Raw genomic sequence first — 19,674 nt, 5'->3', positions numbered from 1 at the left:
TGCATCATATTTAAAATTCAGACATTATTCCAATATTTTTAATTCAATCTAACATGAGAATGGGGGGTAATGATGAAGCAATTCGTTTTCACTATTTCTGCCACGTTTAAAATTTTTCCTTACATTTAAAATTTTGTCTTCATGCAGCCTCAACAGTGACAAAATACTGAACATTATAGAGTAGGAAGAAACATAAAGCCCTGAAGAATTGTAGGTCATTGTTGTTTTGCCCTTAAAACCATAAGCAATTTCTAAATCCTTTTCCAGAACTATCTACAGGTTCTACATCTACTTGCTCTGAAGCAGTAACTCTCTTAAAAGAGGAAAGGGAGGAAACTGAAATTAAAGATTAAATTAGTCCATCATAGACCACTTTAAGAACTATGTCTCTGTTTTGGGGTATAAAGATGAGCTACCTTCCAACTTCAGGTGTCCTTGAGATAACACAGAGTCTTTCCAGTGGGTACTCTGGCTTGCGGTGTTATAAACAAATCACTTTAACAGGGAGGGCTGCCCTTCCCTACTCTTCTAAATTACCTGCCTGAGGGGCCCTGCCCTCAGTGGTGTCCACTTCCTCTTTCTTAGCCACTCTTCTTTAACTTTCAAACAAAAAGCACAGATAAAAGGCCTAAAAATCTGCGAAAACAGTCAAATGCCACTCGTGCTCCTGAGTTGGATTCTAGGTAGACAAACAATATTGCTATAAAGGACACTACTGGGACAGTTGGTGGAATTTGAATATTCACTGTCTATTAGATAAGAGTATTGTGTCAATATCAAATTTCCCAAATTTAATAAATATATTGTGGTTATGTAAAAGTGACCTTTTTCTTAGGCAATATATGCTTTAAATATTTAAAAGTGAAAGCCATGATGTCTATAATTTACTCTTAATTGGTTCTTATAATTGAAAATAAGATTTAAAAAAACAAATATACATGCCAAACATACACACATAAAAGAGAAAGAGAAAATAAATATGGCAAAAGTGCTAATAATTGGGTAGCTGGGTGTTCATTGTACTATTCTTTTTTTTTTATTTTTTTTAACGTTTTATTTATTTTTGAGACAGAGACAGAGCATGAACGGGGGAGGGGCAGAGAGAGAGGGAGACACAGAATAGGAAGCAGACTCCAGGCTCTGAGCCATCAGCCCAGAGCCCTACGCGGGGCTCGAACTCACGGACCGTGAGATCGTGACCTGAGCCGAAGTCGGACGCTTAACCGACTGAGGCACCCAGGCGCCCCCATTGTACTATTCTTAAAACTTTTCTGTAGGTTTGAAGTTTTTCAAAATAAGGAAAATATACATTTTTAAATATTAAAACATACATTAAAATATTTGACCAGGTAAGATTTTTTAAAGATTTTATTTCTAAAAAGAGGAAAAAAAGAAAGCATACCTGTTCCAGCAGTTAATGTGGTACATGCCTGAGTGTATTTAAAAAAAAACAAAAAATCTGCCAAACAATTTAATTCATTAATATCCACCAAAACTGTTTTCAAGGCTTTCAATCAAGGTACTGTGATTTCCTATAAATCACAAAAGTAACATTAAGAGATCCAATAAATTTTTACTTTTTATGTTTAAAAATTATCACAATGCATACTTTATTATTGATTAATTAAAAAACAATATTAGCAATTATTTTAAATTTATCAGTATATAGGATTTGGTCAAATTCTTGTGGGTGGCTCACAAGCAAAAAATGCTGAATGAAGACTTCTAGTATAGATGATTTGTTTAATGCACTGGTTCTCAAACTGTGTTCCCACAGCACCTGCATTCCACCTTCTATGTGTATCTATCCTATCGTAGAAACTGAATAGTGGGTGTTTTTCCAATTTACAGAATAAATTATCAAATATATTTTAATTAGTTTTGTGTTTTTAACTAATAAATTAACAATTTATAATTAAAATTTTTAAATAAAAAATTAATTATGGAGCAAATATATATTAACAAAGCCATTCAGGAACACATTATCCTTAGTTCAGCACTATTTGGTTGTAGACACATATTTAAGGTGGTGTTGTGTATTGTTATGTAATCATATTCTTTGCTAGTAAAATTGTCCCTAACTCAAATTTGGAGTTAAATCAACACTTCTTGGCTGTTTGATGAGAAGAGCAAGGGCTGAACAATCCAACACATTTGAAAGCTATTGATTTCACGTCTAAAATCTGTAAGGATTTGTGTAAAGAGAACTTGCAGTGTTAAAGCCTGCCAGATGTAAAATCTCAGCTTAAATAGCTTGGATAAATAGAATGTAAAAGAAAGAGGTGTGTGTGTGTGTGTGTGTGTGTGTGTGTGTGTGTGTGTGTTTAAGATTTAAAGCTGAACATATTAGTGCAGTTAATTCTGCATCCAAAGCAGTCTTCTTTGGACAAAAATACATTTTTAGAGTGAAAGTATTACATGTAAAAGCTACTATTTCTGGGACACCTGGGTAGGTAGTCAGTTAAGTGTCTGACTCTTGATTTCAGCTCAGGTCGGTAATCTCACTGTTTGTGAGATCAAGCCCTGTGTCAGGCTCAGCACTGACAGAATGGAGCCTGCTTGGGATTCTCTCTCTCCCCTCTCTCTGCCCTTCCCCTGCTTGTGCACTCTCTCTCTCTCTCTCAAAATAAATTTTATATATATATATATATATATACACAAATGAATGAATGAATGTTGCTACTTCTTTCCTCAGAACATCTATCGCCAGGCCATGGAAGAAGCCAAGAAAGAAGGCTATGACTTGAGAAGTGATGCCATTCCCATTGTGGCTGCCAAGGCCTCCCGAGACATTGCCAGTGATGTAAGAGCTGAACAAGTCCTTCCCTTTGCTACCAACAGGCCAGCCCTCTGTGCAGGGAAACACAGATGGATGTCTCTATAGTCATCATCCATGGATCTGTAGTCTTCCACCTTAACTGCCTTCACTGTACAGGCAAATAAATTAGGGTTTGAGACAGTAGGTAACCTGCCCAAGATCACAAGCATCATTGAGACAAAGTCTGAACTGGAATGTAGTTCCTTTGATTCCTGTCCTTTGGTCTTTGTTTAATAAGATTGGGTACCTTCATTAAGGCTAGGTGGACATATGTTGAGCTAGTAGCTCATAAAACCTCATGAGCTCTCCTCAGGGTACACTCAAGACAAAGATGCCAGAAAAGGAGCGGGATTTAATGGAGTTCTCCCTCCTGATTCGAGGAAGGGCATAGGATAGCAAAAAAGATATGTCTGCATATTCTTTTACCTTAAAAGTGAAGATATCAGATTCCTGGACAACTTAAATATTAATCTGAATAATAGAAATTGTCCATTTTTATAGGCTTTTCTTTTTAATCATGGTTTAAAAACATATAAAATTTACTGTCTTAACCATTTTCAAGTACATAGTTCAGCAATGTTAAGTGTATTCACACTGAGCAACAGACTTCCAGAACTTTTTCATTTTGCAAAACTGAAACTCTAAACCTATCAAACAACAAAATTCACCCATTTTTAAACTACTACTCCCAGACTATTTGTGCAGAGGAAAATTATTTCTCAGAATGCCCTAGAAAAAAGATTAGGAAAATCTCAGTTGAGTCCACCCATATGACCAACTTCTGAGACACTGTTTATCACTACAATTGAACTCACTCAAAGTTCACTTTTTAGTCTCTTTTTATCAAAAAAAGATTTTTAGCATCATATAAAGTGATCATTGTGGAATTATTCTGTAGAAACGTGCAAATGAGCACAACATCCTTTTCATTGGAAGTGTTTTCCAATGTGTAGCATCTCAGCACATGTTGAATGTACCCTAGCGTCTTAAGGATTTCATAGAAAAGCCTCATCACAAAAAGAATGACAGGAAATAGCCCTTGGTGCTCCCTCCTTATTTACTGGTTTCTCTTTCAGTACAAATACAAAGAAGCTTACCGTAAGCAGTTGGGTCACCACATTGGTGCCCGAGCAGTACACGATGACCCCAAGATAATGTGGTCTCTCCACATCGCCAAAGTGCAGAGTGACCGAGAGTACAAGAAAGAATTTGAGAAATACAAGACCAGATACAGCAGCCCAGTGGACATGCTTGGTATCGTTCTGGCCAAGAAATGTCAGACCTTAGTCAGTGACGTGGACTATAAACATCCTCTGCATGAATGGACCTGCCTGCCGGACCAGAATGACATCATCCAGGCTCGGAAAGCTTATGACCTCCAGAGTGATGTGAGTATCCCTGATGCTGGTTCTGCATGTTAAAAGAAGATCTGAAACATGTCCTTAAATTCTGACTAGTGCCAGGAGACTGGAATTTATTTGTATATTTTAAACAATATACCATTAAATGTTTAAAAAGAGTTTCCTATTGGAAGCACTACAGTTTATTTCACAGTTTTTCTCCCCCCAAAGTCATATGTAAAAGAGGAAATAAAATATATATTATCAATTATGTATATAGGTACATTTCTTCCTAGTAATTCAGGCTTCCTTTGCATGAGTTAGGTGAAACTTAGTCCTCAGAAGTATATAGCTGCATATTTTTGGCTTAAAGAGAGAGAAATACATGTTGGCATGGAGGGAGGTGGAGAAAGTGGGAACAGAAGTATATTATACTAAATCATTTTAACAAACATTTCATATTTTCTACCTACTGACAGGGAAATACTAATATATTACTGTCTTTTTCAAAACCAATCATCTAATTCTTGTTAACAGTTACCATGTACTACTGATAGTAAAATAAAATGAATAGAGAAATATATATTATCTTTACAACACCACATTACACACTTGATATTTTGTGATTTTGAAGGCGGAAATAAAGATTTTTTTTAAAGTTCTTTTTACACACCAGAAGTGCAGCTATGTGTAGTGACAGATGTTGACTTATTGTGATCATTTTACAGTCTATACATATACTAAATCATTATGTGGTACACTTGAAACTAATATATTACATGTCAATTATATCTCCATTTTAAAAATGTGAGAGCGTGATTTGCAAAGGTTAACATTACTATATGCTGAAACTCATTACTGTAGTTAAATTTCACCTCTTGTCCTTTAAAAAAGGCAAAAGAGTTTTTGTGACTGCAGCAGCATTGGTCTGAGTGTGGGGTCTTACTGGGAGCTATTAGAGCACATTTTTCTTTTTTCTTTTTGTTATTTAATGTAATTTATTGTCAAATTGGCTAACATACAGTGTGTGAAGTGTGCTCTTGGTTTTTGGGGTAGATTCCTGTGGTTCATCACTTACATACAACACCCAGTTAGAGCACGTTTTTCAGAGCTAGAGAAGCTCTACTTCTGTGTAAAAATCGTGTACTACCCTCAAGGGCAGGTGTCTTCTACATTTTACAAAAGTTCTTTTATCATATTGGTATAATCCTCTGTACCAAAAAATGTTCAGGGGGAAAAAATATTCTCAGGATTCAATAATACTTTTAAATGAGTGATCAGCTATGCTGGGAGCTTTATTTGTTCACAAATACTTTGTATTTCCCTAATAGGCATTTTGTGACTATGAATCTAAAATTCTAATTAGTAAATGTGTTTCCTATCTGTTCATTTGCAGAATTTATATAAGTCAGACCTTGAATGGTTGAAAGGCATTGGCTGGGTTCCGATTGGTTCTGTGGAAGTGGTTAAAGCCAAGAGGGCCGCAGAGATACTGAGTGATAATATCTACCGTCAGCGTCCGGAGACCCTGAAATTTACCAGCATAACTGACACTCCAGAGCAGGTGCTGGCAAAGAGCAATGCTATAAACATGAGTAAGGTGAGTTTTTATTCCTCACTGTTAGGTAGAGGAATTTACCATCGAAAAAGGTAAAAATTTTGACATGTTACAGTATTCCTATAATTCCTATAGGATTTATGATACCTTTGTAAATGATTTTTCCATTATAATACCATAGTTACTTAATACTTCAAAATATTAAGCTGTTAAAAATACTATGCACTTAATTATTTCATAATTACAGATTTTATTATTAATTTTTTTTCAACATTTTTTATTTATTTTTGGGACAGAGAGAGACAGAGCATGAACGGGGGAGGGGCAGAGAGAGAGGGAGACACAGAATCCGAAACAGGCTCCAGGCTCCGAGCCATCCGCCCAGAGCCTGACGCGGGGCTCGAACTCACGGACCGCGAGATCGTGACCTGGCTGAAGTCGGATGCTTAACCGACTGCGCCACCCAGGCGCCCCATATAATTACAGATTTTAAATACTGCAACCCATTTATACTTTTCAGAACTGCTAAATAATTTTAATAAGAAACAGTAACAACCAAGTCAATGAAATAGTAAACTAGTAAGCTAAATACTCTGGGAAATAGTAATTTATCTACATGAAAAGTAGGAATTGATGCAACTTAAGTAATTTTATTTCTACTTTGTATAGAGGAGAGGTGACTGACACATATCAAAAGAAAAGCATCTTTGAATGCCAAAATAATTTTTCTAATTTCTTTCTTCATAGCGCTTATATACTGAAGCCTGGGACAATGATAAGAAAACAATCCATGTCATGCCAGATACACCAGAAATCATGCTAGCCAAACTCAACCGAATAAACTACAGTGATGTGAGTAAACTATTGATCATATAATGAACAGAAAGGCGAAAATGAACTATTGTAACGGTTTCCTAAGTAACATGGTTTGACTTATACACACTCCAAAGTAACGTCAGTAGAATAGAGTTCTCTCTTGCTTCAATTTCGGGCTGTGTGGTAGGTCCACAAAGTAGCCAGCCTTGTAGCAACAGGGTAGCAGGGAATGGAATGCTTATGGAGAAATATTTCAATGGGAATTACACTCCTGATGTCTTCTCCTACAGGTCAGTGTGGGTATCAAGCCATTATTTGATTAAACAGCTATTTAGGAGGCACTGTTGGAACCCAGTGAGGTGTCATGCCCTCTGGTATTCTGCTGTTTCAGTAATGCTCTGGTTACCCTTTAAGCATTACCCTTTAAGCAAATTCTTTGCAAGTATTTTTGTAGGCATCTCTCTCAGGACTAGTATTTTCATCAGGGTGATTATTTGAAACCCTGCTCTACATATTGATCATGGTCTGTGATGATAGTCCATAGCAAAATGATAAAAATATATATATAACACTTTGAGTTTTTCATACATTCAAATATATTCAATTTGAAGATAATGTCCTTATTCTTTCTCCTTGTTTAGTATTAAGATGGTTTTCTTTTATATTATAATGGTGATAGTAAATAGTATTTTTTTTTTTTTACATATTCTTGTTCGGTAAAACAAAATTTTGGCAACCACAGGCTGATCTCCCCCCAAGATAATTTGTGTGTGTGCGTGTGTGTGTTTTAAACTTACCAATTAATAAAACCTCCAAGTTTAGAACATGTGCCTTAAAATCCTTAGGCACCTACAAAGCAATTTTGTAGAAACCCACCTAATATTTGATTTTATGGATTTCTTTCTATAGTTTAAATGAGGACAGGGAAAATTTAATAATAACCTGATTTATTTTTTAATGAAAGGAATAATGAGTAATGACTTTCTTTTCTACAGAAACTCTATAAACTTGCTTTGGAAGAGTCCAAGAAGGAAGGCTGTGATTTGCGTTTGGATGCCATTCCAATCCAGGCAGCCAAGGCCTCAAGAGATATCGCTAGCGATGTAAGTTGATGTTTTTGGAAGAGGCATTTCTTAGAGATTTTCCCAAATGGCAGCTTTTATAATTTTTCTTGCCAGAATTTTGGTTGTCCCTACAAGTCTCAATTTCATTTGGTAATTCCACCATGTATAAAGTTGCCAATAAAAACAAAGCAAACCACAAGATGATGTGTCCATGATGATACCTGTTAATCAGTTGGGGTTAGAGGTATTTTCTTGTAAAATGAGGGTGTTATAGACCCTAAAAATGGGTTCATATTTTTGAGCCTTAGAAGTTGAGCAGCAAATGCTGTGGATGTTTGTAGAAGACATTGAAAGAACATGTACATCAGTCAATATAAATGTGAGTTCTTTCCTGCTACTTCCATCCATTCTGGCATCAAAGGAAGACTAGATGACAGATGTGTTTTAGAGTTTTGTTTCATCCTTTGTAACTTTTAGTGAGATGTAACTCTGAAGATGCCCCTAACGGTTGTAAGAACAAATTGAGAAGAGAAGCTTGTTCTCTTCTCTGTAGCTTTTCCTTCTCATGCGAAACATCTCCTGAGAGTATCTGGCACCCTTATTCTGTACCATGACTCCTGAGGACCCAAATCCAGGCTTTCCTTCTTCTGGGAGGGCTCCATGCCTTAGACTTAGGCTTCATTCCTTCTATTATCAAAACATTCTCTGGCTGTAAAACAGCTGGAAAAGTCCACACTATGATCATCTTATGATAAGATGAATCATAACATGTTGTTCTTGAATTCTAAAAGTATGGAACAGTAACCCAAGGCATGACTCTTTCATGGTGAAAGTTCAGTGACCTAACAGGAAGATATTTTCTGGTGAGATCATCTACATGTAGCCCATTCTCTTGATCAGGACATTCAGTATAAATTCTAAAAGATAGATTCTAAAATATTCTTAATACATTTTTAGGAAAAAGCCACATCTTTAAGCAGATGTTTTTTTAGAATGTACAAGATGTTTTACATTTCCTTGTTAAGCAATCAAATGTGAAGTAGGTAATATAGTTTAATAGAACAGAAAAATATTAAGAACTAGAAGCTCTCTACTTGAATGTCAGCTACTTGTGATGTGATTGTGAACAAATCAGCTAAAATTCCTCTAGGTTTCAGGTTTCTACTTTATAAAATGGGGTTGATAATATTAGCCTTTCTCTCTCACACTAGTGAAAGGAAAAATCAAAAGAAATAATGTGTGTATGAAACTATAAAATGTTATATAAATGAGATGTTCTTATCAAACTCATATCTTTTTTCTTTTTTTAGTACAAGTACAAGGAAGGCTACCGCAAACAGCTTGGCCATCACATTGGGGCTCGAAATGTTGAGGATGACCCCAAGATAATGTGGTCCATCCATGTGGCCAAGATCCAAAGTGACAGGGAGTACAAGAAGGACTTTGAGAAGTGGAAGACCAAATTCAGCAGCCCAGTGGACATGCTGGGATTGGTGTTGGCCAAGAAGTGTCAGGTCCTTGTAAGCGACATAGACTACAAACATCCTCTACATGAATGGATCTGTCTGCCTGATCAAAACGACATCATACAGGCTCGGAAGGCATATGACCTTCAGAGTGATGTGAGTGGGCCTAATATTCATCAGCATGTGTTTATTTTTGTTGATTTTAACTTGAATCTAAATGCCTTTATTAAACAATTCATTAATGGGGCAGCAATCCATCCAGCAAGTAGAGGGTAACTCCAGAGTTGTAAGGAAAAAAAAAAAAAGGTTTTTATAGGGAGGAGGATAAAGGCAAGGAGGTTATTAGCAAAAGAATGGAAAGGATTGTTTCAGACAAGGTCACCTTCCCTTAGGGGAAAGGGAAGGAGGTCAAATTAGGTTAATTACCTTTTTTTTCCTTTGGGGGATAGGGAAGGTCCATGTGACAGATTACTTCCTTGGTGCTGACCCATCAGCACATTTAAAAGATTTTTTTTTTTTAATTTTTTTTTTTTTTAACGTTTATTTATTTTTGAGACAGAGGGAGACAGAGCATGAACGGGGGAGGGTCAGAGAGAGGGAGACACAGAATCCGAAACAGGCTCCGGGCTCTGAGCTGTCAGCACAGGGGCCCGATGCGGGGCTCGAACTCACGGGACCGCGAGATCGTGACCTGAGCCGAAGTCGGCGCTCAACCGACTGAGCCACCCAGGCGCCCCTTAAAAGATTTTTTAAAGGAGTTCTAACTTTTTTTATGCCATGGAATCTTTTGGCATCCTGTGAGACCTATGGACAACTTCTCAAGACAATGTCATGAAATGCATAAAATGCAACATATATATGTTTCAGAAGAAACTGATCACATTGAAATATGGTTATGAAAATATTAAACTTTGGGTACCTGAGTGGCTTAGTCCGTTGAGTGTCTGACTCTTTGATTTCCACTCAGGTTGTGATCCTTGGGTCGTGGGATCAAGCCCCATGTCTGGCTCTGCACTGAGCATAGAGCCTGCTTGAGATTTATGCACTCTCTCTCTCTCTCTCTCTCGCAAATAAAAAACATAAATATTTAACATAATCTATGATGTAGTGAATAGACATGATTTTCAAGACTTAAAAAATGTAGCACTGGGTATAAGAACTAGTTTAATTTCAAAGAAGGAGCATAAATATCTCAAGATGTCTGCAACAACGTAATAGGATATGAAAATATTTGTGATTTTTATTGTTGACAAAGTCTTATGTAGTATTAATGCTATTATGATCTATAGCCTATATTTATAATCAAAATAAATATTGTATTTCAATTAGAGTTTAATAAAAATAAAGATAGTATGTTTTTCTATTCAAGTACATTGATGCCAGGTTCAGAATCGCTGGTTTAACACAACCTAATTTTCCAAATGAATTGATTGTATTATCATTTTTCTGATAATGTTCTGTTGTTTGTGCAAGGAAGTTTAAGAATGAATTGTACAAATTGAGACAATTTTTCTAAGAAGCTGAAAACAATAGCTCTCTAGAAATACATGAGGCACAACAGGCACATGAAAAGATGTTCAGCGTCGCTCCTTATCAGGGAAATACAAATCAAAACCACACTCAGGTATCACCTCACGCCAGTCAGAGTGGCCAAAATGAACAAATCAGGAGACTATAGATGCTGGAGAGGATGTGGAGAAACGGGAACCCTCTTGCACTGTTGGTGGGAATGCAAATTGGTGCAGCCGCTCTGGAAAGCAGTGTGGAGGTTTCTCAGAAAATTAAAAATAGACCTACCCTATGACCCAGCAATAGCACTGCTAGGAATTTATCCAAGGGACACAGGAGTACTGATGCATAGGGGCACTTGTACCCCAATGTTCATAGCAGCACTCTCAACAATAGCCAAATTATGGAAAGAACCTAAATGTCCATCAACTGATGAATGGATAAAGAAATTGTGGTTTATATACACAATGGAATACTACGTGGCAATGAGAAACAATGAAATATGGCCTTTTGTAGCAACGCGGATGGAACTGGAGAGTGTGATGCTAAGTGAAATAAGCCATACAGAGAAAGACAGATACCATATGGTTTCACTCTTATGTGGATCCTGAGAAACTTAACAGGAACCCATGGGGGAGGGGAAAAAAAAAAAAAAAGAGGTTAGAGTGGGAGAGAGCCAAAGCATAAGAGACTGTTGAGAACTGAGAACAAACTAAGGGTTGATGGGGGGTGGGAGGGAGGAGAGGGTGGGTGATGGGTATTGAGGAGGGCACCTTTTGGGATGAGCACTGGGTGTTGTATGGAAACCAATTTGACAATAAATTTCATATATAAATAAAAAAAAAAAAAGAAATACGTGAGGCACTTTTGTTGTCAGCCAGTAGATTGTCCTTGGGACTCAAGTGCTACCTCATTGGTATAGTAGCTCCTTGTTTTTTTGATCAGGCTCTGACAACTGTCACTTTCGAAAAACTGATAAAAATAGTGGCATTGTAAAAAGAAAATTTCCCAAAGAGCCATACAAACAAAAAGAATTGTTACCTTTACTTATGAGAAAAATACTCCTTTAGCCAATTACTTAAATTCAAAGAAGAAAAATTAAAGACGCATAAAATATCTTCTTGAACTATAACACAAGAAAGGGAATTGAGGATAAGATAAACAAGAGTAAAAATACGTGTACTCTTTGTTTAGAAGCATGTATATAGAATCAAATGATGCCCTTTTGGTTGTCCCCAGAAAACACATTAATTCAACATGTATTCAACCAGTAGTGTTCATCTTTATGTTATATGGCTGGTTGTGAAGGCCACTGCCCAATGGGACAGGAACAAGCTGTATTCTAACAGAGTATTATTGATGCACAAGGAGGTACAGGCAATCAAATCAGAGAATAAATACTTTCTATCAGGGGCAGTCACTAATTTCCTTAAAATGGTTTGGTAGTATATGTGCTACCAAAGTGAGCACAGATTTTATGAGTCTTTAAACTAGAAAACATTAGCTGCCTTCAGGGACAAAGTGTTTGGCTAGCCATTCTACACCAAAGTAAGTCAATCCTGTGGGTCTTCCCAGAAATTCATATAAGATTCAGAATTACACATTATCTGTATATGTTAACTCAAGATCTGACACCAGGCTGTCTAGGTAACTTCTATAAATATTTGACATTATTTCATTTTCAGGCTATTTATAAGTCTGATCTCGAGTGGCTGAGAGGCATTGGATGGGTGCCCATTGGCTCTGTAGAAGTCGAGAAGGTGAAAAGAGCTGGAGAAATCCTGAGTGAAAGGAAGTACCGCCAGCCTGCAGACCAGCTCAAATTCACATGCATTACAGACACCCCAGAGATTGTCCTGGCAAAGAATAATGCCCTGACGATGAGCAAAGTGAGTATGCAATTGTTTCCATTTCCTGAGTCATACCTTCCATGGATTTGGCTCATAAAGTGAGAAATGCCCTGAAGAGTTTCCGGAGAAGGGGGATGTAATGGGCCTGATTCTCATGCCCGTCTTCAACAGAGCATCTGCTTGATTTCTAGTTGGACCTTCATGTTCTTCTCAACACTGTGTCCCCTAATTCTCTGTGTGCATGAGGAAGCAGAGCCTGGGGTAATTTCTCTGGAATAATGGACACACTCGTTTGAGCAGTGACCTGGAGACATCCACACATACATTACTTTGCCCTGTACATTCTCCTAGGCACAGCGGACTCAAACCATTGACTTGTCTTTATCTATCCTGCAAGGAATATATGGCCTTTTAGCATGTTGTTCTGAAGTCTGGGAAACACAGTGTTTATAGCAGCACCACATTGACTCTTTGAATGTGAACAACTCAAAATAGTTGCTTGGTTTGCCCTTCCGTATTAGGTTGTGGAAGTGAGAACCTCTTTGAGAAGTGAGCTGCTACTGCTGTTTCAGTATCATTACATAAGATAAATAATCACTTTTTTTTTTCAGAGTTCTAGCAATCTATTTATTGATACTGGGATCATTCTTTATCCAATGGATGGGTCTTTAATGTGCACATTTTAGGTTGAACTTAATGTACCTGAATTCTTCCACACCTGCCTGGACATCTTCCAGACATTCAGGGTAGTGAGATTGGGTGCTCAGTGCAGAATATGAAATTGACTCTCAGTGAACTCCAAAGCTTGAAGTACTAAAACTCCAGGAATTCTATTTTATACCATACCCATCACAGCAACCACAGTAATAATAACAATAGGAAACACTGTAAAATCTTTTGAGTGCCTACTATGACTCAGACACTTTACATATGTTATGGTTAATCTTCAAAACGCACTTAGTAAGGGCACCTAGGTGTCTCAGTTGGTTAAGCATCTGACTTTTGATTTCAGCTCAGGTCATGATCTCACAGTTCCCGACAGTGAGGAGTCTGCTTTGGATTCTCTCTCTCTCCCTCTGTCTCTGCTCCTCCCCAGCTCTCTCTCTGTCTCAAAATAAATAAATAAACTTAAAAAAAAATAGTAGGTTTAAAAAACACCAAAAAGCACTCAGTAAAAATATGATTATCCAGCTCTTAGAAATGAGGAATATGAGGCATTATGTACCTTTCACAAGATTACACAGCTTGGACATAGTGGAGTTGGGCTTGAATTTGGGATTAACTCTGTGTTAATGGCTTTCTGCTGCATCATAATTCTATAGGCAGGCTCCATCCTTGGAGGTCATATGAGTAACGGTGAGATTCACAGAAAAAAATAATAATTAAGACCACTATATAGCTTCATATTAGCTATGAAGCTGTCATATGGCAGTTTAAATATTGTCATGTTTCACTCTCCCCACTACCCTTTTGCTTCCCTCGCCTCCAAATAGCCTTAAAAAGGCTTTTCTACAGGGGCGTCTGGGTGGCACAGTCGGTTAAGCGTCCGACTTCAGCCAGGTCACGATCTCGCGGTCCACGAGTTCGAGCCCCGCGTCAGGCTCTGGGCTGATGGCTCGGAGCCTGGAGCCTGTTTCTGATGCTGTGTCTCCCTCTCTCTCTGCCCCTCCCCCGTTCATGCTCTGTTTCTCTCTGTCCCAAAAATAAATAAAAAACGTTGAAAAAAAAATTAAAAAAAAAAGGCTTTTCTACAGTAAAATGTGTTAAATTTGAAAACAACTGTAATACATGGGCACTAACAGAGGTTCTTACTCCTTTTCCCCCATAGCATTTATATACAGAGGCTTGGAATGCTGACAAATCCTCCATCCACGTGATGCCGGACACCCCAGAAATACTACTGGCCAAGAGCAACTCTGCCAATATTAGCCAAGTAAGAGGTTTCCTGGTTGTCTTTTAAGCCTTTCTAGGATTCCTCAAAATACTTTTCCACCTTACACTTTCCTGTCTGGAATTGACCTATTAACTTTCTGAAACAATTTTCTTTTTCTGTTGTTTATCATCCTCCACCCAGAAACTTTACACCAAGGGATGGGATGAATCAAAGATGAAGGACTATGATCTGAGGGCTGATGCTATTTCCATCAAAAGGGCCAAGGCCTCAAGGGACATTGCCAGTGATGTAAGTGCCCTCCATCTTACCCCCTCTGGACTCACATTGCTGAACAGCCACTGTGCTGCTGGTGGGCCACATTTCACAATTATTTCCACACATATCCCCACTCCTGCTTCTTACTTTGTAAGACGTTTTCCGTTTGTTGTCACAGAGAAGAATAGTACAGTTTGGAGTTGTAGCTAGAGTTGCTCAGGGAAGGGCTTCACCAATGAAGGTATATGAATATACTACACTTTTGCTTATGATAGTGTAAAGAATTTAAAATTATTCAGAGATGCCAAAATGTTTGCAATATGAAATTCTTATCCATTTGCTTGCGGATGTTCATGTTTTCTGTAGTCAGCGTGTATACAGTCTTCAAACTTGGTTTCTAAACTGATATTTCTTTCATTGTAGTACAAATACAAAGAAGCATATGAGAGACAAAAGGGCCACCACATTGGAGCCCAGAGCATAGAAGATGACCCCAGGATTATGTGTGCCATACATGCAGGGAAGATTCAAAGTGAAAGGGAGTACAAAAAGGAATTCCAAAAGTGGAAGACCAAGTTCTCCAGCCCAGTGGACATGTTAGGCATCGTGATGGCCAAGCAATGTCAGACTTTGGTCAGTGACATTGATTATCGAAATTACCTGCATCACTGGACATGTTTACCTGATCAAAACGACATTATCCAAGCAAAGAAGGCCTATGAACTGCAGAGTGATGTACGTAACACAAACTTTGGGAAAGATGGAAGGAGAGGACTTAGCTTTATTAATTGTCCAGGCAGTGCCCCTATGGGTAGACCCCACCATGGACAGATAGAGTCATAGAGTGTGCACTGCACAGCCCCAGGAGAACACCACTCACATTGTTTAATACATAATCCATCTTCAGGAGTTATGTCATAGGAATCAAAGAGTATAGATGAAGAGCCCTACTTACACCAGGTCTTTTATTCTGTGACCTAGGTTCCAGACTGTTTTCTTCATGTCATTTATACTTTCTGGCAATGAAAATATATTGCAGATAAACATAAATTATCTGAATATTTTTGAAATAATTACCACTATTGTGCTATAGCTAAAACATTAAACAAAATTTCCTTCAGTCAGTTATTACAGGATTAAAACGGAATGAGATTCAACAAAATTTCCTTTAAAAATTTTTTCAGTTCTGGGGCTCCTGGGTGGCGCAGTCGGTTAAGCATCCGACTTCAGCCAGGTCACGATCTCGCGGTCTGTGAGTTCGAGCCCCGCGTCGGGCCCTGGGCTGATGGCTCAGAGCCTGGAGCCTGTTTCCGATTCTGTGTCTCCCTCTCTCTCTGCCCCTCCCCCGTTCATGCTCTGTCTCTCTCTGTCCCAAAAATAAATAAACGTTGAAAAAAAAATTTAAAAAAAAATTTTTTTCAGTTCTATAATTTTTTGGAAATATCAAATAATTACATGAAACTCAGCTTTATGATTTTATTCCTCTTCACAGCTAGTGTATATAATTCTGCTTTTACAAATTACTCTATCATTGATATTAAAACCCTGGAGTCCTATAAATCTCAGATCCTACTTTTTTTGAATACCATCTACTATGCTCATCAACCCCTCAATCCCATGTACTTTATTTTTCAATTATGAGATGGTGTGTCTAACCATGGAACCTAATTTCTGCCTAACATCTTTGTAGAGTGTATATAAGTCAGATCTGGAGTGGCTACGTGGCATCGGCTGGATGCCAGAAGGCTCGGTAGAAATGAAGAGGGTGAGGAATGCTCAAGACCTGGTGAATGAAAGACTTTATAAAACACGGCCAGAAGCCTTGAAATTCACTAGCATTGCTGACACTCCAGATGTTGTCCTGGCCAAAGCCAATTCTCTGCAAATAAGTGAGGTAAGAACCATCCTGTTACCAAGCATTCCTTTTGTGGGACTGTTTTCAGATGATGCCACCCAAACAGAGCAAGTGGCCTGTTCCTCTTGGAAGACTTACTAACAAGAGCAACTCTAAGAATCTGCTAGTTTGGTAAAGACTAGTTTGGTAAAGATAGATGCAAATTAGAACAAATATTTCTTTAACACCTATCAAATACTAAAACCTGTAGCATAATGGGGTGCCCAGGGGGCTCAGTCATTTAAGCACCTGACTTCGGCTCAGGTCATGAACTCACAGTTTGTGAGTTCCAGCCCCACATCAGGCTCTCTGCTGTCAGCACAGAACCCACTCTGGATCCTCTGCCCTTTCTCTCTCTCTCTCTCTCTCTCTCTCTCTCTCTCTCTCTGTCCCCCCCCCACTCATGCTCTCTCTTTCTCAAAAAATAATAAACATTTAAAAAAAATCTGTAGCATAATGCTGCAATTTAAATGGTGTAACATTGTATTAGCCATGGTTCTCCAGAGAAACAGAGCCAATAGGAGATATAGGTATGTATAGGTATAGATATATGTATATATGTGTGCATATATATGTTTATGAGAGAGATGTAGATAGTTCTGTAGCCTATATCTGTGTATACACACACACACACACACACACACACACACACACACACACACATGAAGAGAGATTTATTTTATGGAATTGGGCCATATGATTATGGAGGCTGGCAAATCTACGGTCTGCAGAATAGGCTGGAGACCTAGGGAAGAGTTGCAGTTCAAGTACAAAGGTAGTCTGCTGACAGATTTCCTTCTTGCTCTGCGGACGTCAGTCTTTTTTCTATTAACGGCTTCAGCTGATTGGACAAGCCCCATCCACATTACAGAGGGTACTCTACCAAAGTCTACTGATAAAAATGTTAATCTCTTCTAAAAAAAAAAAAATACCTTCACAGAAACATCTATAAAAAGTCTGACCAGGGGTGCCTGGGCGGCTCAGTCAGTTAAGTGACCGATTTCAGCTCAGGTCATGATCTCATGGTTTGTGGGATTGAGTCCCACATCAGGCTCTGTGCTGACCTCTCAGAGCCTGCTGCAGATTCTATGTCTCCCTCTCTCTCTCTGCCCCTCTTCAGCTCATGCTTTGTCTCTCTCTCTCTCTCTCTCTCTCTCTCAAAAATAAACAAATGTTAAAAAAAAAAAGTCTGACCAAATATCTGGGTACTGTGGCCTAGCTAAGTTAACACATAAAATTAACCATCATAAACATTAAAAACATTTTTCCAGGTTTTTAAGGCTTAATGTTTCAGATACCTACTTTTTATCACTGTATTAAATTAATACTTCCCTTCTCTCCACAGAAACTATATCAAGAAGCATGGAATAGAGATAAAACCAACATCACCATTCCTTCTGATACGCCAGTCATGCTGCAGGCTCATATTAATGCCCTGCAAATCAGCAATGTAAGAGCATAAATATGAAGTGTAAATGTCTTTATAGGACAGTATATGTCAGTGTGTGGAGTGTGGCATAATGGACAAATTACCTATCTTAGAAATGTGTACAGTTTTTGGTGCTAGACATTTTCTCTTTAGTACCATTCCCAATGCATTATGAATAGCAATTTTCTCTTTTAAATGTTAAATACAGGGCTGGGTCCCAGGACTACAAGAGTTGGGATATCTGAATCCTACTGGATTCCTCCTTTCAACGTTAAAAGCATTGTCCTATATCCAATGTCCATAGCTCAGTCTCATCGTATATTAATCGAGAAGAATGAAATTTCCTAGTTAAATTTCTCTTACATGAGGGAGAATGAGGTAATAGTCTCTTTTATCTTTATAGCTTTTTTTTATTGATCCAGAACTTTCTTGCTTGATATTTCAAAGCCATTAGAAAAGCCAAAAGATAACTTTTAATTATACCCAAAGAATAAGATGTGCTTAAATATCTATGTCCCATCCCTTTAGCAGGGACCTCTGAAAAGTCAAAGGGAAATATTAGGGGAGAAAAGTCTTACCAGGTCTTACATGATACCTTGATGAAGGTTTTCTAGCTTCACAGTTGGTTCTTAGTTTTCATGTATTGCGTGGTGGGTATTTTCAGATGTGTACCGTATTGTGATGAAGACAAATATTCAAAGTTAGTATACCTAGATGTTTAGCTTTAAAATTTTAGTCGGAAGTATCCTACACTCCATAAAGTAAATGGCCAACCACCAGAAGACTTCAGAAATGTCTGTTTTAGACATCACAATGACTCTAAACCCATATCTTTCTATAATAACACTGAATGTAAATGGACTAAATGCTCCAACCAAAAGACATAGGGTATCAGAATGGATAAAAAAAAAACAAGACCCATCTACTTGCTGTCTACAAGAGACTCATTTTAGACCTGAGGACACCTTCAGATTGAAAGTGAGGGGGATGGAGAACTATCTATCATGCAGGTGGAACTCAAAAGAAAGCTGGAGTAGCCATACTTATATCAGACAAACTAGACTTTAAATTAAAGGCTGTAACAAGAGAAGCAGAAGGGCATTACATAATAATTACAGGGTCTATCCATCAGGAAGAGCTAACAATTATAAATGTCTATGTGCTGAATATGGGAGCCCCCTATCACAAACATAAGCAACTTTATTGATAAGAATGTGGTAATTGCAGGGAACTTTAATACTCCACTTACAACAATGGATAGATCATCTAGACACAGGATCAATAAAGAAACAAGGGCCCTGAATGATACATTGGATCAGATGGACTTGAGAGATATATTTAGAACTCTGCATTCCAAAGCAACAGAATATACTTTTTTCTCGAGTGCACATGGAACATTCTCCAAGATCGATCACATACTGGGTCACAAAACAGCCCTTCATAAGTATAAAAGAATTGAGATCATACCATGCATACTTTCAGACCACAATGCTATGAAACTTGAAATCAACTGCACGAAAAAGTCTGGAAAACCTCCAAAAGTGTGGAGGTTAAAGAACACCCTACTAAAGAATGAATGGGTCAACCAGGCAATTAGAGAAGAAATTGAAAAATATATGGAGACAAATGAAAATGAAAATACAACAATCCAAACACTTTGGGACGCAGCGAAGGCAGTCCTGAGAGGAAAATACATTGCAATCCAGGCCTATCTCAAGAAACAAGAAAAATCCCAAATACAAAATCTAACAGCACACCTAAAGGAAATAGAAGCAGAGCAG

General features: G+C 37.9%; 1 protein-coding gene across 31 annotated transcripts in view; it reads left to right on the top strand.

Annotated features, from left to right (window-relative positions):
* The window catches only part of NEB (nebulin), a 215,745-nt gene that overhangs the window by 98,893 nt on the left and 97,178 nt on the right, over positions 1-19,674 (top strand). For all 31 annotated transcript variants that reach the window (XM_040475065.1, XM_040475064.1, XM_040475070.1 and 28 more), the window contains 12 exons: positions 2,696-2,803; positions 3,895-4,206; positions 5,555-5,758; positions 6,464-6,568; positions 7,528-7,635; positions 8,907-9,218; positions 12,257-12,460; positions 14,250-14,354; positions 14,496-14,603; positions 14,994-15,305; positions 16,261-16,464; positions 17,810-17,914. In XM_040475065.1, the coding sequence (XP_040330999.1) occupies positions 2,696-2,803; positions 3,895-4,206; positions 5,555-5,758; positions 6,464-6,568; positions 7,528-7,635; positions 8,907-9,218; positions 12,257-12,460; positions 14,250-14,354; positions 14,496-14,603; positions 14,994-15,305; positions 16,261-16,464; positions 17,810-17,914 (2,187 nt within the window). The remainder of the gene's footprint in view (positions 1-2,695; positions 2,804-3,894; positions 4,207-5,554; positions 5,759-6,463; positions 6,569-7,527; positions 7,636-8,906; positions 9,219-12,256; positions 12,461-14,249; positions 14,355-14,495; positions 14,604-14,993; positions 15,306-16,260; positions 16,465-17,809; positions 17,915-19,674) is intronic.

Source organism: Herpailurus yagouaroundi, unplaced genomic scaffold, assembly GCF_014898765.1.
Source record: "Herpailurus yagouaroundi ecotype Mexico unplaced genomic scaffold, PumYag 140, whole genome shotgun sequence".
Taxonomy (NCBI): Eukaryota; Metazoa; Chordata; class Mammalia; order Carnivora; family Felidae; genus Herpailurus; species Herpailurus yagouaroundi.
Note: the sequence above shows the minus strand (reverse complement) of the source record. Positions and strands in the feature narration are given on the sequence as shown.